The sequence below is a fragment of the Trachinotus anak genome, unplaced genomic scaffold (genome assembly GCF_046630095.1).
Source record: "Trachinotus anak isolate AG129_WGS33_773 ecotype Australia unplaced genomic scaffold, CSIRO_AGI_Tana_v1 ptg000001l, whole genome shotgun sequence".
In the NCBI taxonomy this organism is placed as follows: domain Eukaryota; kingdom Metazoa; phylum Chordata; class Actinopteri; order Carangiformes; family Carangidae; genus Trachinotus; species Trachinotus anak.
Window position 1 is genome coordinate 15052623 of NW_027273852.1, and position 23111 is coordinate 15075733.

The 23111-nt window shown below is 39.1% G+C and overlaps 1 protein-coding gene across 9 annotated transcripts in view; it reads left to right on the forward strand.

Annotated features, from left to right (window-relative positions):
- Positions 1-2864: 2864 nt before the first annotated feature.
- Positions 2865-23111, forward strand: part of usp9 (ubiquitin specific peptidase 9) — a 40635-nt gene continuing 20388 nt past the window's right edge. For 4 of the 9 annotated variants that reach the window (XM_071479735.1, XM_071479751.1, XM_071479749.1 and 1 more), the window contains exons 1-15: positions 2865-3380; positions 8141-8409; positions 11466-11611; positions 11964-12043; positions 13258-13370; positions 15563-15781; positions 16919-17034; positions 17154-17405; positions 17547-17682; positions 17783-17935; positions 19417-19521; positions 19676-19882; positions 19994-20130; positions 21334-21372; positions 22955-23088. In XM_071479735.1, coding sequence (XP_071335836.1) covers positions 8308-8409; positions 11466-11611; positions 11964-12043; positions 13258-13370; positions 15563-15781; positions 16919-17034; positions 17154-17405; positions 17547-17682; positions 17783-17935; positions 19417-19521; positions 19676-19882; positions 19994-20130; positions 21334-21372; positions 22955-23088 — 1939 coding nt within the window. In that variant the 5' untranslated portion in view covers positions 2865-3380; positions 8141-8307. Of the gene's footprint in view, positions 3381-3411; positions 3471-8140; positions 8410-11465; positions 11612-11963; positions 12044-13257; positions 13371-15562; positions 15782-16918; positions 17035-17153; positions 17406-17546; positions 17683-17782; positions 17936-19416; positions 19522-19675; positions 19883-19993; positions 20131-21333; positions 21373-22954; positions 23089-23111 lie in introns of those variants that run through there. The other 5 variants (XM_071479754.1, XM_071479762.1, XM_071479764.1 and 2 more) reach the window with 3 other exon arrangements.

A 23111-nucleotide genomic window follows, 5' to 3' on the forward strand; every position in this document is an offset into this window, starting at 1 on the left:
AAAGTAGGGAAATGCTCTTGAAGTATTACTCGATGCAGAGAAATGGCCCTATCTAATGATATATTCAATAATTTAATGATATACGGTGTAGTAACCTATATGGTTTATCTTATTAAATGCCATATAGGCTAGAGCAGTGTAACTAATTCATTATGGATCAATTCGCCGATTACTTTCTTGATCAATCCAATCACAATTACCTGGAGCCATTCAAATGTCTTTATTGTTCGACCAATGTTCAAACCTCAAAATAATTCAGTTTACTGTGATTTAATATGAAAAAAAGCAGCATGTCATCACATTTAAGAAGCTAAAATCAAGAAATGTTTGGTGTTTTTGCATGAAAAATCAAAACAATCAATGATTCATTGTTTTATAATTGACTAATCAACTGACATATTAACTGACCAATTGTTAGATGTCCAACTTAACATACTGTTGGGTAGTTAAATATTTTACAGTGCATTATGTTTTAAAAGTTCTCTGTATGTAAAATGTTAATTTCATAAAGTATCTTGTAACTAAAGCTGTCAGATAAATAAAGGGCAGTAAAAAGTGCAGTATTTCCCTCTGAAATGTAATCCAATAGAAGTTGAAAGTGTTATTGAATGTAAATACTCGAGTAAAGTACAGATATCTCAAACTTGTATTTAAGTACAGTACTTGATTAAATGTACTTGGTTATATTCCACTACCCATTAATCAATGATAAAACAGCCTATAACAAAACTAATCACAAATCATTACAACGCCTTAACAGAGGCACTATTTGGTAGGCTACAACCTATATTTAAAACAAACAACACAATTAAGTAGTACCCATTAAAACCCATTAGCTCTAATGTGTAAAGTTGTCTAAAGAGATAACTTCAGGGTTTCTCTCCACTATATCTCTGTTGACTACATCTACCCACATACAGGCAGCTAAGCCCCTAACAGTATAAGACCCCTTTGTGAAACAGGTTTTGAGAATAATGTTAGTGTGGGAAATCCTACTTTAGACCAAGACAAACTACAATCAGAGCAGCAAGAACCTGATACGTGATCTGAGGGGGGGTATGACTTGTTCACTAGATTACTCTGTAGTTCCTATTGGCCTTGTTTTTGCTGTCTCATCTGAGGAGGATATCTTGAGGTGTGAGCAAATCCATTCTCTTCCCGCATAGAATTCCCTCCAATCCTTGCACAAAGATGGGAGACACCCATATTCACACATATGCAGTGAGTTCTACTATGTTTCGTAGTTTCTGCTCTTCCGTGTTCTGATGTCCTTTGCCTCATTTAGTAAACATGATGCTGCATGATGATATGTAAAATGATTCTTCTAAAGGTATTGTGCACAAGCCCCAAAGATGTCACTTAAGCACATACATGAAGCCAGCAATGTTACAGATTTATGTCTGATGAAAGGGGCTCATAATTTCCCCATGGGCACTCACCAACTTTGAAGGGCTTTGAAGGGTGGGGGAGTATTCAGCATAAACAATATAATAGCATATTAAATGACTCCAAGAAGCAGGTTTTGAAATCAGATACAAGTCAGATTAAAACATTGTCCCAGTGAACTGGTTATAAATTAAATGTGCCCCTTCAAGCCCTAATTCCTACCAGCTGCATGTTTATCACAGTGGCAATAAAGAAGAGTATCTGGAGAAATTGAAATACATGTATATTGCAATAGAATTAGTACAAATGCCCTGTGATAAATACCACCTTTGTAATATTTTTGTAATTTGTGAACGCTAAGGGTGTTGATTTCGCTAAAGTTTGAGGCTTTAGTTTGTGGTGTTGTATCTCAGAATAATTAACTCAAAACCCTAAAATTAACACCTGCCAATCAACCAAAACCAAGCATTTTAAGTTGTATTGTATTTACTGCAGGATTATTTTATTAGATTGCATTGTACTGTACAAGTGTTTCTATTTTTCTAGTTTACCAGTGTATTTTCAATAAATAGTGAATCTCTATTGAGCAACTAAGCAAGTGAGTGATGATCATCTAAGCACTTGGTTGACTCTCAGCCAAAGCCATTTCACTGTACATTGATAGGACAAATAGGAGTTTGGTGTCTTGTCTGAGGACATGCATGTCAGGTCAAGAGCTACTGGATAGGGAACAAACCTGTGAAATGTGTTCTCTGAACAAACACCACGTGACCCTAGCTGTAACCATGGCTGAATTACTACCTGAGCAAAGCAGGCAATTGCCCTGGTGCCCTAAATGACAATGTCCCTTAAAATCCCAAATTCACTGTGTGGCAATTGGTAATTTGACCATTAGAACTGTAAGGAACAAGGAACAATAACAAAAACGGGGATTTTTGTTCCAAAAAGACTCTAACATCCACTGTACTTAACTGACTGGGATGGCCTCATGTAAGCATGGATAATGTCCCCCATCTTGCACTGAAATCACTTTAAGAGCGGAGGACAAACTCTGCTTCAATTTTGATATGGACAGTCTGGAAAAGATGTGAAGCTATCCTTTAATCCTGCCATGACCACAGTCTTTGCCTAACTTTAACCAAATTCTTTTAGCCGCCTAACCTCAACCATATTTTATGTGGACCACAGGAAAATGAAAGAATAAAGAATAGCTAAATAATTGTTTATTCACCATCACCATAACCAAGTAGCCTTGCTCAGCCATTGGGGATGAAGTTGGCTGTTGGGGCTCAGTTAAGTGTGTCCAATCAATTTTCTTCTAACCACACCTTCCCTGGCAAGTGCTGAGATGTCCTTTTGTGCCCACTTTTGCATTTGCGATCAACTAATTTCACTTTCTGTGACATTACCTATTTATGTACGACCACCCCGTACGATAGGGGGCGATGTATTCAGGTGCGCCGGGCCGCTCGGCTTTCTTTACTCCTGGTTTTAACCAAACTACGGATCGGACGTTGCTGCTGGAGCCGGAGTTGCTTATCGGAATTGAGAGGGGTTTTATGCCCTTTCCGTTCAGCGGGTGTTGTGTTTTCTGAACCGCACTCGGTTGCGGCGCAAACTAGCCCACAGACAACGCCGATTGCTGGAGTTCACACTGTCGTCTGGCTTGTTTTTTTTTTCGGAGCAGCATTTGTGTCCGACTGCGCTTCCGCCATGTTGAACTGATTCAAGTTGTGAGTGACTGCTGGGACCGAAGTGACAAGCCCTAGAAATCGGACTAGACAGAGTTAGGGGGGCTGTTACCGCGCCGGTGACGCAGGAAAAACACCCAGAAGCAGGGGGGAAAACCGTAGGAATTAGATCTTTCTAGTAACAGGTTTGTGCCCTGCGAAACTGTCACCGATATAGGCCACGTTTATGTAATATACGACGACACCATCGTTCAAGGCTGGACGTAGCCCGTGAATAGAGGGGGAAGTCATATCAAATTCCTGGTGAGTTGTTAGCTAACTAGCTCGGTACGCTGGTTGGTGATTGTTAGCTGGCTACCGCTAGTATTAGCGTCAGCTGGTGGTGAATGCAAGGTAACATTACTGCATTTGGGTTACTTGTGTTATTCAGTCATTGGCGGTTTTTTCTTTGTTAGCTGCTGTTCATTCAGTCTTTGACAATGTCATCGCGATTAAACTGCAATTCATGGTCTTAACAGTTCGTGTGGTCTCATTAGCTCACCCCGCTAGATTCACTGGAGCCAAGCTAGCGCTAGCAACCCGCAAACAGTCCTCGGCACTGTCTACAGACTGAGAAGGAACATTTCCTTTAAACGTATCATGTTTACAAGTTACAGAAATGTAGTTAGCCTCCTATCGGCAATTTTATACTTTAGGAATAATAGCTTTATCAATCCACGTTGCTGTTAACATTTTTGTTTCATTCGGGCTTTCGAGATTTTATTTTCAGTTTGTTTTATCTAAGTTATAAGTTAGCGACGATACAGATCAGAACACTCAGTTAAATTTCAGGAAATAGACGACTCCGCTGTCACTTACATATGTATAACGTATCTAAGATGGCTAGCTAGGTTAACTTATTTTGAACGCTGAAATGGCTGCAAAGCGACGTTAAGCCAAATCGCAGTGTTCGTTTTATATATTGGGAAACTAATTAGTTGTCGAGTCATATCAGCAAGCTGCTTGTCAAAATAGAAACGTTAGCTAAATGCACCTTCAGATATTTACTCGTAAGCTAACGGCTACCTAACATCAACTGTTTATCTGGATTGCTGCTCGTTAGCACGGCCGATGCTCAACATAGTTGGTCAACAATAACGCCAGGGAAAGTGGTGGTAGATCGATCATGATTTTAATCACCAGTCAACTCTCTGTGTGTTTAAGCTCGTCAGTATTGTAGCCAAGGTTTGCTGGACAAGTATAATGTTAGGCCCGACCGAATAATGAGGCCTGCTTGTCTCAGCGCAGTGGGCTTTGGACGAGGCCTTCACTGCTCTGCTGTCTGGGCGGATCGCCTTGCAGGCTAACCTAACGTTAGTTGCCGCAGCTAGCTAGCAGCAGGCGTTATATCTAAATAAACCAGCTGTTAACGGTAGTTAAGGCTGTAGTTTGTAATCTTAGTCACGTAATGTCACCGTGTACTGTGTATGCACCTGCACCGTCTAATGCTGAACATGTTCCACGGCGGCACACATAATGTTACAGGACCGATTTCACCGACCATAAAATGGGTTTTAAATAACAATAACGGTAACGTTTCAAAGCCGGTGCAGTCCAAAAGGCCGCATTTGGATCTAGCTTAACGTTTGTCTTTATATCGTATGTTGCTACCGTGTATGTGTCACTTTTTTTGAGTGTAAGACGTAGCATAATGTTTTTTGTGCGTCATGAAAGTAATCCACCCTGTACCCCCATTAGTAGATAGTTAGCCGCTGAGTGGTTTTTACTGATCGTAGCTCTATGTACATGATGTGACATTTCGTTCCCAGCAAGCCAAAGGCACTCGACAGATCTTGCCTATAATAATGACTAGAATGTACTGTCTGTAGTGACAGCTGCAACCTTAATTGCTGATGCGGGAGCAAGTGTCACTGGCCACCTGTAAAATAGGAAATAATGTGGTTTCACTACCCTTAAACTAAGAAAGCTCTGCAACAGTAGATCAACCAAACATGAATTTTAACAGCTCATTTCACCCCATTGCTATCGCCTAAAAAAAATAGAATGGCTACTCACTAAATAGACCTCTGGTCACCCAAAGTGAAATCAGCCAATTTAGTACACACGTTAACTTGTGAGGGACATGCTTGAAAGACAGACTGATGGCTTTAGCTTTAACAACAGTTATTGCTCTTCAAAAGGGCAGAGCAACAACACTAATTGTTCTTTATGTTTATACTATCAAGCTTGTCTTATTTGTAGCTGAAACTTTTGCATATTGTACATCAACCAATCTACTTAAGTTCTCTACTTACTCCCAGTTTTTGCTGATCTCCTAAACTATTGGTGTTTATGGGTAGACAACTGAGTAGAGATGGGCTTTTAGAAAGTATGATCATAAAGAGAGAGTTCTCTGGAGCTGGGTTAGACTTTGAATTTTGATTGTCAACTTAACTCAAGGTTTTAGCTTCTTAAACAGCATAGAGAATGATGTCATCTTTTTAAAAATTTTGTCTAAAAACCATCAAGTCATGTTCCCTTCCCTTTATGATGCTCTGCACCGTATTGACTTTGATCACAGCAATTGCTGTGGAGGAGGGTTCTGGTGTGACATTACCCTTTCCCACCTTGAAACCGAAAGTTACATAATTTAAATGTGGCACTGACTCTAAAACCTAATTGTTAATTCTAATGGCAGGAAGACTGAAGGGTGTGGTGTTGATTGCCTTGTCAGAGATGCACAGTGTAATTGGCAACCATCATATTGAGTCCTATCCTGTGACACTGAATTTACATTTGTTTAATTTGTGTCTGTCAGCATATCACATGATGTTTAACTGTTGTGGTTTTATTGTTGTCTAGTGCTACATTACGGGCATTTTAAGCAACGGGTACTAATAAATAACCATTACTTGCTTATTTTATAATAATATCAGAGTTCAGCTTCTCTGTTGCTGATATGAAGGCATGTGTGCCAATTGTGTTGGCCCCAAAGGTCAGCAGTTTATCATTAGGTCTGTCATTGTGCTATAATCCTGTGTGGGTGTTACTCTTTTAAAACGGTAACAGACTCTTATTAGTTTAAATTCTTTTGTCATCAGAGGGTCTATGTGAGGCTCTGGCATAGATGTCCATGTACCCACTAATTTGTTATGTCCTCAGGGTATCAACTGCACATGCCCTCCACTGGGTACCAACTGCGTGTGAGCTAGAAAACAAACATGAGTTTGAAGAGAGGCTGTATGAGGATGTCTGCTGCTACCCTCACCTCTACAATTCATTTTTAACGGCATAGTACAGCAGACAAAGTTGTTTCTTCTTGCATGGATGTTGCCATTTTAATTTGTATGATTGATTTGTCTGATATTTGATCAGTATGCATGTGCAGAAGACTCCAAGCGGAGTATAAATGAAAACAGCTTGTCTGTGGTGTCCACAGCTGTTCGTGTACGCATCCACAAGCTAGTACAACTCAGGCCTAAAGCCACTAGGACACCTTGATCATGCAGGTTTAAAAAACAAAAAGCAGATTAGACAGAAGTAATTGGAATAGAAATTTATAATACAAATGGTAAACAAACAACAACAATAAACTTTCTGTGTCATAGTTCACAGACCAACTTCCTGGTTTAACTTTGACCTGCTATATTGAGCATGGATATGAGTGCACACAGTTTTCCTATGCACTGAGGGAATCTAACTCACACTACTGGATTTACCCCCAAATTCAGTGGTTTAGATAATCTGGTCAAACTGCTGGCTTGTTTTTAATGTTCTGATCATTTGACAGCTCACTCTTATTCCATTAGACTGCAGCATGCAATAGTGTCACCATTTTTCCATATCACTGCAGTTATTTTGGCACAGTTTAATTGTAATCATTAAGAATCGTGGTCAAAACAACAAAACAAGACCCAGGTTGTGATGAACAGAATTGGCAGAGACAAAGGTATCCAAAGAAGATTGTAGAGATGAATTGGTTACATTATATAAGTACAATATATACAAAAATACAAATAAAACTGATTTGACCAGAGCTTATGAAGTGGGTCTGGAGACTGTTTCAAGGTGTCTTTTAATAGTTGTGGTAATTGTTGCTCTCAAATTAGCATAGTCTATAACTAGGGATGCATTAGTTAATCAGGTGCCAATCAAAATTGGATAATGTGTATTATTAAGGACCAGGTTTGTAGTATTTCAATATGCCAGTCAGAGAAAATTATTATTATGAAAGTAAAGCAGTGTTTTCACTTCACACTCTCTCGTGACTGACCTATGGCCACCACACACCCGCTGGTGTTTGTACACATCCACCCTCGCACAATTTGAGATGACTGTGGTGGGACTTGAGCTGGATTCAGACAGGCAGTGTCATATGGCTGCTAGTTAGCATAATGCAACATAATTTAAGCGTTCAAATGAAAACACGATTCGGACTGTATTGAGCTGCCTCTTACCTCTGTTTTACGGCTAGTGTGACTAAAAAACATAGTGGGACAACAGGTTTATGGCAGCATTTCTATTGTAAGGCTAGAGGGAGCAGTATCGCCAGCCACTGCAGTGTTGTGTCCCGAAATGGCGCGTTCACTTGGTGTCTGAAAGATATGTAAAAATGTCTGTTAGTAATGCCATTCGACCTTTGAAACTTCTATGTGGTGATTTAGACAAGTGTGCAGGTGCAGGACACACAACTAGAATTGTAAATGTGAAAAATGATGAAGTTGCTTTCTTTGTCAGGTGTAATTAAGATGTAGTGGGTCAGGAGCAAATTTTTGATTGGTTCTGATATTCTGAATCTAATGACATTTAAATCAGTGATCCATATCAGCCTTTCAAACCCAGAGTCATAATTCATAGTACAGCTAGTTGGTCACTGCACAAAGAACTTTTGATCGGTAGCTTGTTCAAGAAAATGGTTAACTAATAAACAGCCCAGTTCAGAATTAGATTGATAGATAGATGATTTACATGGTAATGCAGTACAAGATTATAACCATCTGTTAACCTATTTTGCTCATGTATATTATAAGTAACTTAACCAGCCAGCTCATAATTCTGACCTTTACCCCTCGTCTCTGCTCCAGGTTATGCAATGGTCTCAGCGGCACATCCAGATCTCCAGGTGCTTGTGTCCCTCTCTCGTGTGTTCGGGCTCTCTTCCCTCTGCTCTACAGCTGAGGTGGCTGTAATTTCCCTCCTGGCCAGCGCTCCCTAAGAGGCCAAGATTGCCAAGATCTGCCCTGTGGCGAGCATGACAGCCACCACGCGTGGCTCTCCGGTGGGGGGCAATGACAGTCAGGGCCAGGGTCAGGCACCTGATGCTCAGAGCCAACCCCCACTGCCACAGAACCAGGTCAGCATCATCTTTTCAGCTAATACATGGATCCACTGTTTCTTGTCCTTTGCACTCAATATTTTTGATCTTGTCTTTTTTTTTTTTTTTTTTTAAATTTGTTTTAAATGTTTCTGACAATAGACACATGTAATTAAATTTACCTGTGAAGGGAGAAGGGTTGGTGTGTTTTTTAACATTTCCCTTTTTGTTAATTCAGACACTGCAGCAGAGTTTTTTTAAACAGATATAGCTCGTACCTAACCACACACAGATGCCCAAGGGGACGAAAAGAGAGGGGAGGAGGGAGCGGAAAAGAGGGAGAAAGAGAGTGAAGGCGAGGCATCAATGAACAGAGCCTCTTGAGTGATGGATAAAGGGTGTGTGTGTGTGTGTGTGTGTGTGTGTGTGTGTGTGTGTGTGTGTGTGTGTGTGTGTGTGTGTGTGTGTGTGTGTGTGTGTGTGTTTGTCTTTGTGCGTGTGCATGTGCAGGCCGGTGTTGGTTAGAGATGAGCCGTGGTAAGACGTGAGAGGCAAGCTGCCTATGTAGGTCAGCCAAGCAGAAGGAGCCTTCGCCACACACCCCCACATTTCATATTTTTCAGTTATGCATCTCATCGACTACGTGTATCCCTCTTTTACTCTCCCATACACAGCTGCTCACACCACTGCTAATGTTCATACACACTCAAAAGGACGAGTAAAGAAATAAAGAGAATGGTCACGTTGTGCATTTCTGAATGTGTAATTGAGAAATGCACAATATGACCATTCTCTGTTGTTACCTCATTGTTACCTTTGTTTCTCCAACACTCTTCCTTCATAAATATCCATTTGACTGCACCGTAACAGAGGTACACCCACAAACATACATATATACACTTAAACAACCATGTCAACCCTCACTTTTTGTTTCCTCTGGGTAGATGGAGATGAGAAGAGCATTGCTCTGTATGCCCCAAACTATGAGAATTAGGATTTGAATGTTTTTTATTTATGGATCTTTCAGCAGAGACACCTGCCTCTTTATACCTGCATGCATGTACAATTAGAGACAACAACAATGGAAATCTGACCCCCATACAAGAAAGCCTTGCCTTTTTATTCGCATATGTCACTATAGAAACAAATATATGTAACTGCAATAAAACTTTGACTCATGGTTTGCAGGTCAACAAGTCAGCTGTGCCTAGACCTAGCACGTTTTGAAAAATAATTTTTAACCAGAAATAACTGATTTTGCAGAAGCTTCACTGAAATGCATTTTGCAGTCTGGTTTGCTGGAAATTTGCAGGAAAACATCCATTTATAAAATTTACAGCAATTTCTTTTTTTGGCTGGACTGCAACAGCAGGGCCAGCCCTATAGTTGTGAATATCTGTGAATGACTGACAAAGTGAGTGATCAGAGTTCAATGATTATATTTCCACCATTGGTCGGCTGGATGCCACATGACCGAGTTGGAGTTTCCTACTGAATCTTGCTCTTTCAAAATGAGTTGGCATAAACAAAGGTTGTATTAGAGGGCTGTTTACAGCCTGTGTGTTACCAAATTAGCACGTTTGTTGCTAGAGTTGGATGTGTGGCGTGTGCCTTGCTGCTGCCGTTGCCTATCTGCTGTGGAAAAAACATGTGTGTGTTCACAATGGCTGCATGTCTGCTCCGTCGCTGCTACTGCCAGCTCATTCTGTCTACATAGAGTTTGCAGGATTCTTGAATGTTGGATTTCTCATCAATTAATTTCTGATTTATTTTTGTCAGAAAATGCCTCTAAAATTCCACTGTCTCCACATGCAGCTGCTAAAATAGTTTAAAAAATATATAAATGTTTTTCGTGTCTATGACATGTTCAGATTCAGTCTAGACATAGACTATAGTGGAGGATGTCAATTTCGTATAATATTGCTGGTATGATGTCAAAATGACTGCCAATAGGTCTTCTCTCTGTCTATTTTTGCGTTCCATAGCTGCTGTGCACACGCGACGCATGTGTCCCCAGCCTTTAAGACTTTTTTCAAACAAGACTAGGTATAAACCTAGTATATGGCTGGAGCTTTTTATGGTTGCCCACTGAGGCTTTAGGAATAAGAATAATGAATGGCATGTAAACAACAGAAAACCAGCAACCAGAAATGAGACAATACACGTACTGCAGCATGCAAGGGCGGCAATAAAAGCCCTGCTAAGAAATAAGGTGCTTCTGTTCACTGAAACACTAGAAGGCTTTTCATTTGAAATGGTTACAGGTGTTGAGTTTGCATTAACAGATAATGCAGTTACTTAAACATGGCAAACGAGAGTGACTGAAAATGAGGCTGTGCACTAAAATACCGCTATGGCTAATTATACATAAAAAACAGAGGGAATTAGAAATAAAGACCTGCTTCTAATACAAGCCTGCCTCAAATAAGGGTCTGTTACCTTCTGCAGTTGAGGTAAATAAAGGCCCCCGTCCCTTCTTGAGGAAGTGCAAAAGGGGAAAACTATTGTGGATTCTTGAAGGAGGCTGTTTGCTGTGTGAAAGACAAAATAAGAAAGATATTCTTTTGCGTCTTGCATGTAAATGAGAGCAGCTTTATTGGAATTTTGGTTGTATTAAAATACTGTATATGTGAGCACACAGAGTAGGAGAGGCAGCCTATATGGCTGGACTGCTTAATGTAAATGTGTGTGGTTTTGACCAAGCCTTGTTTTTTTTTTTTTTTTTTGATGGATTGGTAACAACTACATGAAGCCAGGTCTGTTTCTGATCCTTTGTCTAGTTACTCCAGGTACACCAGTTATCAAAAATGCCCCACTGTGCTCCATTAAAACACTACAATCATACAGCCTTGATAGTGACTGACCAGAGGAGCTTGCAAATTAAATAAACAGCAGTCTGGAGTATAATGAGTGTGTATAATGAGCATTACAGCCTAATGAGGCCCTCTAGCCTCTTGTTTATTCTAGTCTTGTTTATTTATCAATTGAATAAAGATTATTGTTGGTATTACTGTCATACTTTGTTTGTATGATACATCCACAGAGATCAATAGGCATTCTGTGATTTATTCATTTATTTATCTTTTTTTATACAGACATCATCTCCTAACTCATCTAATGAGAACTCTCCAGTGAGCCCACCAGATGAGCAGGGCCAAGGGGATGGGCCCCCTCAGCTGGAAGAGGAGGAGCCTGCTTTCCCTCACACTGACCTAGCCAAGCTGGATGACATGATCAACAGGTATTTTACTCACATCCTGACAGAGACTACATATTAGGTCACCCCTAATCCAGTGGTATGACAACGATTTCAAAACTTTACGTTTACACATTTACATTATTTTATTTCAGGCCTTTTCCCCCCTGACCCTGTATGTTTATGAAAGATCAAAATTTTCATTCTATTTTATTCTATTATCAAATTATGCAGAGGCATCTTCACTTGACTTTGCTACTCTCCATTGATTTTGTATGCCTCCTCTAAAATTTACTTCACATTCAGTCTAATCATATTACACAGATTCTTAACAGCTGAGGGTAAACTGAGCTTCTTGGTGTTTTTCGTTTTATTCATGTGTTCTTTTTTCTCCCAGGCCTCGTTGGGTTGTTCCAGTTTTGCCAAAAGGAGAGTTGGAAGTCCTTTTGGAAGCTGCTATAGACCTGAGTAAAAAAGGTATGGATATACAGAATTTTCTGTGTCCAAGATGCTTTCTGTCATTCATCTGGCAGTGCTTCCTTAGCCATATCATCCTGTACAGACTGTTAATCATCACAAATTACATTGGAAGTGTAGAGAATAGAGCCACAAATAACAATTATTTTCATTTTTAATTTATTTGTCAAATATTTTATCAACCATTTGATCAGTCATTCAGACTATAAAATATAGAAAGAGAAATATCCCACCAAGTGTTCCACAACCCAATGTGGCATTTTCAAATGGCATTTGAATAATTTGAATAAAGATTTCTAATTTACAATGATATAAAAAAGAGACAAGCAACACATCTTCACATTTTAGGAAATGGAGCCAACAAATACTGAGCCTTTATGCTTCATGTATAACTCAGTCGATTATTGGGGGTTGATGGTATTATATCATAGTTTATTCACAAAACATCTCAAAACATAATTCTACCTCTTCTCACTCTGTTGGCAATGAAAGAAACACAACTTAAGGGAAAAAAGTTACAAATCAGATGTGTTTATTTGCTCAAAATAGGAATGAAAATTAGGAATAGATGTGGCCTACATGTGCTTTGGGAGGAGTAGCCTGTAAGTCATATGCAGTATGTTTCTGTTAACACATTGTGTGTCATCTGCTGTGTTTTGGATTCATCGCACATGCGTTTCTGACTTTGTAACACCTCAGTATTTACCTGCACCTCCAAAGTGAGATGTAGACTACAGAGCATACTAAAATGCTAAAATACGCATAAACATACACAAATACCCAACACTTAGACATCCTGTAATAGCCATATAAACATATTACAAACATTACTCTCATAAACATTACTTTTACTCTATCTGCAATAATTTTATTACTATATTACAAGAGTAAATTTTCTCAACAAATGACCTTCCTCATGTCAGCATCTAAATTGTAGCTTTACACTGTTTTAATTACACTCAGACAGCCCCTACCCAGGCCATTAGTCAACTGAAAACTTAATGAATGATCTTGTCTTTAATGTCCTTGTATTTAGTCTTAAAAAGGTATTTTTAATATTAAAGAATAAACCTCTCTGGTATCTGCACACAACCTGCATTTTGTCTTTGGCGAGGTACAAAGCCATTCATACTCTTAAGGCTGAATGTTTTTTGTTTCACATTGTAGCACATTTTATATGACTGGTAATAAATGAGTGATGTCATTCTTTGCAGGACTGGATGTGAAGTGTGAGGCATGTCAGAGGTTTTTCCGAGATGGTCTGACCATCTCCTTCACAAAGATCCTGACAGACGAGGCAGTCAGTGGCTGGAAGTTTGAGATTCATGTGAGTCTTCATTTTTGTTATGTATTTTGTAGGGCTGAGGCGATATGTTTATCTCCCGTTTCAATACTACCACAATACTTGGATTCCAAAGCAGGATGTATTGCAATTCAATATTTTAATTTTTTTTAACTTTTTAACACTAGACCAAGGGAAAAATTTGAGTCATGCACTTTTTTGTCAGTTATTCTACATTTTATTTCAGCAGCATCATTGCTTAAAACTCTTGGCTCTGTCTCAAAGCCATGCTAACAAAAAAATCTCATTAGGAATACCATTAAAGAGGTCAGTAGGCCATGAATTAGTCTTCTACCTGTTAGTTGAATTAAATACTAGGTTAAATAAACTGCTGTTACAATGAAGTTAAATTAAGGGCTGTCATAAAAAAGTTAAATAAGGTATTGTTATAATAAAGTTAAATAAAGTACTGTTATAAGGAAATGAATGAAAAAAGATGGTGCTGGTGCTTTTACTGGTGCTTTTATTCTATAGCAGGCCCAAGCTCGCCTTGGGCTGGAAGTGTTGACTGGTCACTGTGAACTTGAACCTTCCAGTCCACAGACAGTCACACAACAACAGTTAGCTGTTTGCAGTTAGCAGAAAGTTAAACTTTTACTGGTCAGCGGCACTGTTAAATATGAAGAATTATTCACTCTGAGCAAACAACTATCTGGTTCACGCACTGATCAGGCTAACCAGCTAGCAAAAAGAATAACAATACTGGAGTGAATCAATTTTTTTTTCTCCCACCCCTGGTGTTGTGGTACATATAACTTTTATTTAAGACAAGGCATCCAATTTAACCACTCTCTTGAGCTTTTGAGGAAGCATTTAATGCTTTCTCTGGTTTGAATAGAGGGGATCAATGTGGTTATGAAAGGGTCACAAAAATCTATATTTTGTTAACCTTGGTGGCATGAGTCAGCGGAGTCATCTTGGCTTTACTAACTGTTTGACATCTTTGCCCTTATCTCATGGGATGTATAAATTGTTCAGACAGGGGTCTTGCCTGTATATTGAGTTTTCTGTTTAGTTTTTGTATAGCCTAGTGAAAGAGGCAACGTCAGCAGTGATCATTGATCTTTGTTAGAAGTTGCAGAATCTGGCTTGTTGTGCTGTATTAGGGAAATTGATGTGTGGAACCTTTTCATGATAGACCAGTGAGACAGACAAGGAGGTAAAGGAGCAAAATGTCAGTGTTACTCCTGTCACCTTTACTTAAAATAATGTTGACTAGGTTTAAATTTTTATATATTTAGTATATTACACAGGGTTGTATTTTATTTTTAATGTTCCAGAGCTGCACTGATTTTTTTCTCAAAAAATGTTAAGGAAGAAACCAGTTTCTTCTGAAGTCTCTAAAAGCTTCTCTCGAATTCTATGATGCGTCAGTCCCACATTGATTCCTTATATCTGGTTACTTCATATCTGCAAACCAGTCAGGAGCCATGCAGGGGGAGCGTTTTAGTCATTTTAATAATGATGAGATTAGGCAGTGTCTTTATGCCTCGCTGGCCGTGGCCAGAGGCATTGTGTTTTTGGGTGTCCATCCGTCGTCCATCCCATTCTCGTGAACACGATATCTCAGCAATGCCTTGAGGGAATTTCTTCAAATTTGGCATAAATGTCAACTTAGACTAAAGGATGAACTGATTAGCTTTTGTTGGTCAAAAGTCACAGAGACCTCACAAAACCTGTTTTTTGGCCCTAACCCAAGAATTCAGACACTAATTGTGACAAAATACAATTAATACCTTTTATTAAATCCCTTCACCATGTTTTCTGTTTGTATCAGTCATAGCATTCAGTTTTTAGCAACAATAGTAACAAAAACTATAGTGCATAAGCATTGACCCAACTGTTTAAATCAAATTCAGGTTAACTTGTCAATTCTTAGTTGGTTATAGTCGTAATATGTGTATATTTAAAGTCATGGCATATGACTTGCCCCTTTTTTATTAGTACATACTCTTGGTTTGATAGTAGCAGTTGTACAGCCACCTCTGCAGTTTCACAGCTGTCAGCTGTGAAGGATGGTTTTGACTTACTCTATAAGTCCAGAGTTCGGTACACGTACTTTACATTTATTCATGAACCTGGCACTGGAATTTTTTGTCCTCCACTTTCTTCCTCTGTCTCTCCTGTCTAATAGTTAATGTGTCACTTTTTGTCTACCCAAAAATCTTGCTTCACAGAGGTGTATCATCAATAACACACACCGGTTGGTGGAGTTGTGTGTGGCCAAGCTCTCTCAGGACTGGTTCCCTCTACTAGAGCTGCTGGCCATGGCCACCAACCCTCACTGCAAGTTCCACATCTACAATGGCACACGGCCCTCTGAGACTGTCCCCGCTGGAGCACAGCTGGCTGATGATGAGCTCTTCGCCCGACCACCGGACCCACGATCTCCTAAGGTGAATCACTGCAACGGTTGACCAAACATAAAAATTGTACCCTTTAAATATTTTTCTTTCCTCCTCATTCTTTCAACTTGCCAGGGTTTCACTTTATCTTAAAACTGACCTCATTGCTTTTTCTCTTGCATCCTGTGATCAAACGACCGTCTGTCTGAAATGAGAGTTGTTCTGATTCCGATACTAGTATCTGAAATGCCTCCGATGCTGCCTAAAAAACAAGTGATAAAATACCATGTAATTTGTAATTCCTGACATTTTGCTAATGGCTAACGTTACACTGTTTACCGGAAATCAATTCTTTTTCGCTGCTCTAAAACAGTAACCTACTCTTTGAAAATGGTCTTGGAACATCTCTATCTCAAATGCACTTTACAACAGTCTAGATTGTGCGTGGTGTTGCATAATAGATATTAGGCATTTGGAAAATAAAAAATCATTTTGTCATGAAGAATCATGCAGAAAACAGACTGTTTACTTTCTCCAGAGGACAGTCAGGCTGTCTTTATTCCTCATGGACAAAATCCATAGAGTGGCATTTTAGTCTTACCCTGAGGGCCCTGGTGAGACAGAGATGGTCCCTCTGTGGAATAGACTGATAATGAAAAATATGGAACTCACATTCTATAAGACACTTAGTGCTTGTGTCAGAAAGCAGATTTTGTAAAAGAGAAGGTGGATACACCAGAGAATAGGAATTACACAGTGAAAGAGTGATGAATGCAGCGTGGGCATGGGGTCAGTATGAACAGTGCTGCAGCACTGCCTGCCTGTCTGCCTCTGTTGGCAGAGGGCCCAGGACTACTTAGGGTTCCACTGTGCAACTATTAAGTCAGATTTTGCTACGGTTTGTCTTTTCTTTTTTTTCTTTCTTAAGGTTGACACCCAATTTAACTGCAGTGCAAACTTTTCACAAGCTTTACATTATTTATTGACTAAAAAATTGCAGAAGCATTTTTGGTTAAGCAGAGCTGTTTAAAGTTTCTCCCTAGCCCCATTTACCCCTGTTTGTCTTCCTCATGGCCTGGAATCTCATTCTCAGATGGGACACAATTGAAGAGAAAAACAACTTGGAATTTGTTTATTTTTTTTATTTTTAATTATTTAATCTGTTTCTCTTGTGTTTCCTATTTACAGGGCTGGTTGGTGGACTTAATAAACAAATTTGGCACGTTAAACGGGTTTCAAATGTTGCACGATCGCTTCATGAGCGGCCAAGCACTGAACGTCCAGATCATCGCTGCACTTATCAAGTGAGACTATTGTTTAATGAAAATACATCATATTGTACATATTCTACACCACACCAATGGGCTTTCCTTAACATTCTATGGGTTGTCAGAGTGCTGATTTTGTGCTCTCTTCTTTACAGGCCTTTTGGCCAGTGTTATGAGTTCCTCACATTGCACACGGTAAAAAAGTACTTCCTTCCAGTCATCGAGATGGTTCCCCAGTTTCTAGAGAATCTCACAGATGAGGAGCTGAAGAAAGAGGCCAAGAACGAAGCCAAAAACGACGCACTGTCCATGATAATCAAGTCTCTGAAGAATCTGGCCTCTCGTGTACCAGGACAGGAGGAGACCGTGAAGAATTTAGAGATTTTTAGGTTAAAAATGATTCTTAGGTGAGTAACAAAAGATAATAAGAAAATGTAAATTCTTTTCATCATGTCAAGGTTTTTTGTTCACACTTGAGCACAGTGATAATCATTCACATTTAATATGACTTGACGCTCATTGAATCAATTCTTGATTTTTATCACCAGGTTATTGCAAATTTCTTCTTTTAATGGCAAAATGAATGCACTAAATGAAGTTAACAAGGTGATCTCCAGTGTGTCCTACTACACTCATCGGCATAACCCTGAAGAGGAGGAGTGGCTGACTGCAGAGCGCATGGCGGTAATCTGTCCTCAGCTCTTAACTTTTGAACTTGCCATCAAAAAAGTTCTCCATCCCTAAAAGCCACTTCTCCTTTCTGTTTCGCTTCACACTACCACAGGAGTGGATCCAGCAGAACCACATCCTGTCCATTGTGCTCAGGGACAGTTTGCACCAGCCACAGTACGTGGAGAAACTGGAGAAGATCCTGCGCTTCGTTATCAAAGAGAAAGCTCTTACAATGCAGGATCTGGACAACATCTGGGCTGCACAGGTACACTGCAAAGAACAATAGCTTATATAATAGAGTTACACTTATGGTGAATGGATTGGTCAGTACAGGGATAAATGCCCATTATAAGTGAACAGAGGTAAGATGTCCTATGTAGAAATTATATGAAACAAAAAATGCAGATGTTAGTTAGTTTTTCCAGAGTTCTGTATTTACCTAATGTTACACAACAGTAATGTAAATAATTAGGTTTTTTTTTTTTATATAGTCTGACTGTGCTGATATATTGATTATTGCTGTATTTTCATTGGATCAAAACAGGTAGAGTTGGATAAAGCCTTGAACGCATGTTGTCTTCTTCTCCAGAATACAACAATGTAGCACTGCTACTTGCTACTTAATTGTGATATTGCATAACAAAACATAAGATGACTGAAGTGCTTGATCCTGTTGCTTTGTGGTCACTGTAGGGACAAACTGATATGCACTTGTAATTTTTTAGAATGCTGAATCAAAATGGCTCGATGCTATTTGGTTGATATTACGTTTTGGACTGGCATAGTTGTCTGGTCAGTTTTTTTTAATCCATTGAGCCACTCAGCTGATATCACTAGTGTTTGTGCTACTGACCATGTCAGTACAGGTAGTGTCTGCATTTTGTGATCACGAAACACACAGCTGTAGATCTGGCACAAGTCACACCCAAAGAAGAAACAGAGTAGGGATTTCTGGCACAATTTCACCTACTCTCAAGGTGCATGAAGAAGAGGTCAAAATTCTACTTGTTATATAAAGAAGCGAAACCAGCGATTTTCAGCTTGTGGTGTAGGGTAGATGCAGATGAAGCTGTAATCAGATTACCTTGATGAAGGCCAAAGGTCACATTTGGTCACAGAATAATGTTGTTCTTTATACTACAAACTTGGCTTGCCAGGGAAATCTGTATGTATGTTAATGTAAATTTGTTTTGAAAAGGCTAAATGCATTCAGGCAGTGATGGTCCTGTGTCCTGGAATGAACTTCAGAAGGATTTTTTAACTGAAGGAAGTGAAAACTTGGAGTGAATTTGAAGAGACTGTAGCTGCCAGAGTACTGGAATTGGAAATTGTCATTGATTTTAACTACTCCACCCGTGCCTTCCTTATTTCATTTAACCATAATTAATTAACTCAGTGCAGAACACAAAAACACATTTAACTGGTGTCACTGTCAACTATATCTAATTGAAGCTGCTGTTTTAGCCAGGTAACTCTTGAAAATGAGATTTGGAACCTTAATGGGACCTTACATGGCTTAAAAAAAGAGAAATTGAAAAGACCATCCAGTCAAAGCACATGGTACAAGGACCCACTTTCCTGTCACTGAAACACAACTGCTGTTGTACATTGCAGACAATAAGTTGGCTGTCAATTGTCCATATTGCAGTAGCAGCATATCCCTGACACTGCTGAGACATCTGGTGGTGTATCTTAGAAATATTTTGTTAACCCAACAGTCGGGTTGTTGTCTCTGAACATCTGCAGGCTGGTAAACATGAGGCCATTGTGAAGAATGTCCATGACCTCCTGGCCAAGCTGGCATGGGACTTCTCACCTGAGCAGCTTGATCATCTTTTTGACTGTTTCAAGGTGAGTAAAAGTTGTATTAAGTAATCACAGATCACAAAAGCCACATACTATATTGCATCTTTCCATTTGGTTCTGGCTTCATAACATTACAGTCAACAACATACTGTTGTACCTGCTACCTTGACATCCAGGCTTGGTTCTTCATTTTGTGCAGGCAAGCTGGACCAACGCCAGCAAGAAGCAGCGTGAAAAACTGCTGGAACTTATCCGGCGCTTGGCTGAGGATGATAAGGATGGTGTGATGGCCCACAAGGTCCTCAACCTACTGTGGAACCTGGCACACAGTGATGATGTGCCTGTAGACATCATGGACCAGGCTCTTAGTGCCCACATCAAGATATTGGATTACAGTTGCTCACAGGTACATGTTGGGCTGTTGTTAGTGAATATGCTTAATAGTAAATGGCATGCAAAATAACAGACAAAGCTTATTAAACTCCAAATACTGAAGATGTGTAATTTTCACCCACAGGACAGAGACACACAGAAAATCCAGTGGATAGATCGCTTCATAGAGGAACTACGAACCAATGACAAATGGGTGATTCCTGCCCTGAAGCAAATCAGAGAAATCTGTAGCCTCTTTGGAGAAGCTCCTCAAAATCTTAGGTAAGGTCATGGTAGAATTTTTTGTTTTATTCAGAATTATTAATATAGATTTTTCACATAATTCATAATAAAAACAACAAGATTCTGACCATCTGACATTCCTGACATTTATCACATTTGCACAAGAGCTGAGGCATGTAAACTCTTACACTTAGTGCCCAGCACAGTAAGTTCCCTTAGAGTGTCCTAACATCAGAAATTTCCTCTGCAGATTATCCCAGTGCACTAATTAACCAACAGTGCTAACCAACAGGGCTGGAGAGTACATCAGAATTTTTCAACATTTTCTTACTGATCTTGAAAATCTCACACTAAATCAAACTTTGCTCTCGACTACCTAACTACTGTTTTGGTATGTTCTGAGACCAGGTCCCACTGTGTGTGGTCATGAGACATCTCCACCATTCTTGTGTGTTGCAAGGGCTGCTCATTTTTCTTTTGAGTACACTGAAAGGAGCTGAAAGGTGCACTTACTTTGTTTGCTTTGTTGTACTGTAACAAAGTGACTGTGGTTGAAAGAAGGCGCTGGAGTAGTTTGATAGAATCAGGTCCAACCTTAAACACTCCAAGCCTGTGCCTAAATTCAACCAACCAATCACATCAACTAGTCAAAATGTCCACTTGAGTATCTGTTTATCTGTCTAGTCTCGTAGCTAGCTTCAGTAAATAGTTCAGTAAATATTAAAAGTTACTGTTTGGTTTGACGTGAATATTTTTTAATTTTTTACAGCAGACGTTTTGATTTGTCAGAGTAAGAAAAGCACAGGTGTTACTAATAACATCAATGATGGCACTGTTCTGTCCCAGTGAGCCATGATAGGGAGCCAGCATTTACAATACCAGGAATCTGCTGCAGCTTAATGGAATTAAGTTTATTATTTACACCTGTGCTTTTCACCTGTGACATGTCAAACTGTCTTGAGGCCTGTTTGTTATACCTGCTGGTAAGAAGTGAAAGTGGATTCAGAAGTTATCTGGACTTACAGCTGTCAGGTTGCTGCAGTACTTAACCAAGATAAATTTAACAAGGGTTTAAAATAAAAACATTAATTAAACATTACCATGGAAATCTGTGAAATTACTGTAAGATTGATTTGAGATCATATTGTTCAACATTATTCGTAAAATTGTTTTGATTTGAAGTAGTGTTTTTTTTATAGTCACTGTAGAAAATATGTAGTATACATGCCTGTTGTTTTTCAGAAAGAAAATCCCAATTAACATACAAACGAACTTAGTGGGGTAAGTTGAGTGCTAATTCCAGGGTTCTACCTATTTCTGTGTTACGTCAAGTCTAACTTTCTCTTTGACATGTTTATAATAAATACTATATAAAATGTAAATCTCTGCCATGAATATGCTTAAGCAATTCTTTCTTGGGTTTCATCTCAAATGACTGATTCCTCACTCAAGCCCTTGTTCAAAGTCCTGCACATGTGTCGCTCAATCAAGCAACAGACAAGATACTTTATTCTAGATAATGGGTAAGCATGTAGCTCTAAATTTTGGGATTGTGCAGGGGAACATTAAATTATACCTTCCCTGTTCTTTCTGTTAAAAACCTCGGCAACCCAGGAGGCAAGTGTTTGTGCATCCATCACTCTCTTTGCAGCTTTTCAACTTAGGTTAAATAAAATAAAAACAAAGCCAAAAGAGAAACATAGATGATACTGCAGATCAGTAGTACCAAAAACGGCATCAACACTCATGTAATATAACATATTAATAACCTTGGATAATGATAATAACTAAAATTAAGATTTTTAATAATTAGGTTTATTCTTAGATTATTAGATTTTATGTAATTTTTCATTCATTATTAAGCTGTATAATTAGAATATGATACAGTGTTTTTCCCTTTTTTCTTTTCTGTTTTTTAATTTTTTTTTATATTGAACACAATAACAGGTTAGATAAAATCAAGGTGTGGTTACTGAGTTTAAGCCGATTCCTAAGCACTATATGAGGTGTGGTTACATTACGTGTGAATAGCAGACATCTTTGGGTAAACTCCATCCAATGTGCAAGTTTTCTCCAGAGGCACCTGGGAGTGTCTGTGTATTTTCTCAGTACTTAACACAAGTCATAGTGCATACACAGAATAGTCCTTAAAACTAGGCAGTTCCACAACCAAATGAAAGGTCCTTTGAGATGGAGCCCCATTCTTCCTGATGCCAGCTCCTTTCAGCTCAAATCATTCAATGCAAAATATCAGGGGTATTTCATGCCTTTGACCCACTTATTCAAATATGCATTTAAATATGCATTTTTGACTTGAGAAATATTGTGTCTCTAGAATGTGTTAGTAGATGTACTGTTCAGCAGAAAGTAGCCACTGCTAATTAGTAAACTGGACCCATCATGTGGCTGCGGGACTTTGATAATGAATTTTCAGTGAAATTATCATTGGTATGTTTAAAATGACCATGTGGCTCTTCATAGTATGTCCCTGTCAAAATTGAATCTTCGTCATATTTGGTTCTTCAGTTTGGTTTTCAAAGCCAAAAACATTTTTATGTGGAAACAAGGCAGGAAATGTCCTTTATTGATATGTCTTCCTTTGCTGGTTATTCTATGACATGCATATACACACACACACACACACACACACACACACACACACACACACAAATACACTAAAAGCTGCTTTCTTTATGTCCCTGATAGACACACATGAGAAATCAGTTATACTGTGTTTTCTTAATCAGAAATTGTGTTACTTCAGGTATTTAAATGTCAGCCTCAGTTAGTCTTTTGCTTCCTCACTGAATATCTGTTTTTGTCCCCGTTAAATCCACCATTCCTCCTGCTGTTCTCTCTTCAGTCAAACCCAGAGAAGTCCTCATGTGTTTTACCGCCATGACCTGATCAACCAGCTGCAGCATAACCATGCCTTGGTGACCCTGGTGGCTGAGAACCTCTCAGCCTACATGGAGACCATGAGGCAGTTCTCCAAAGGTATGTTGACAAGGCCAGAAATG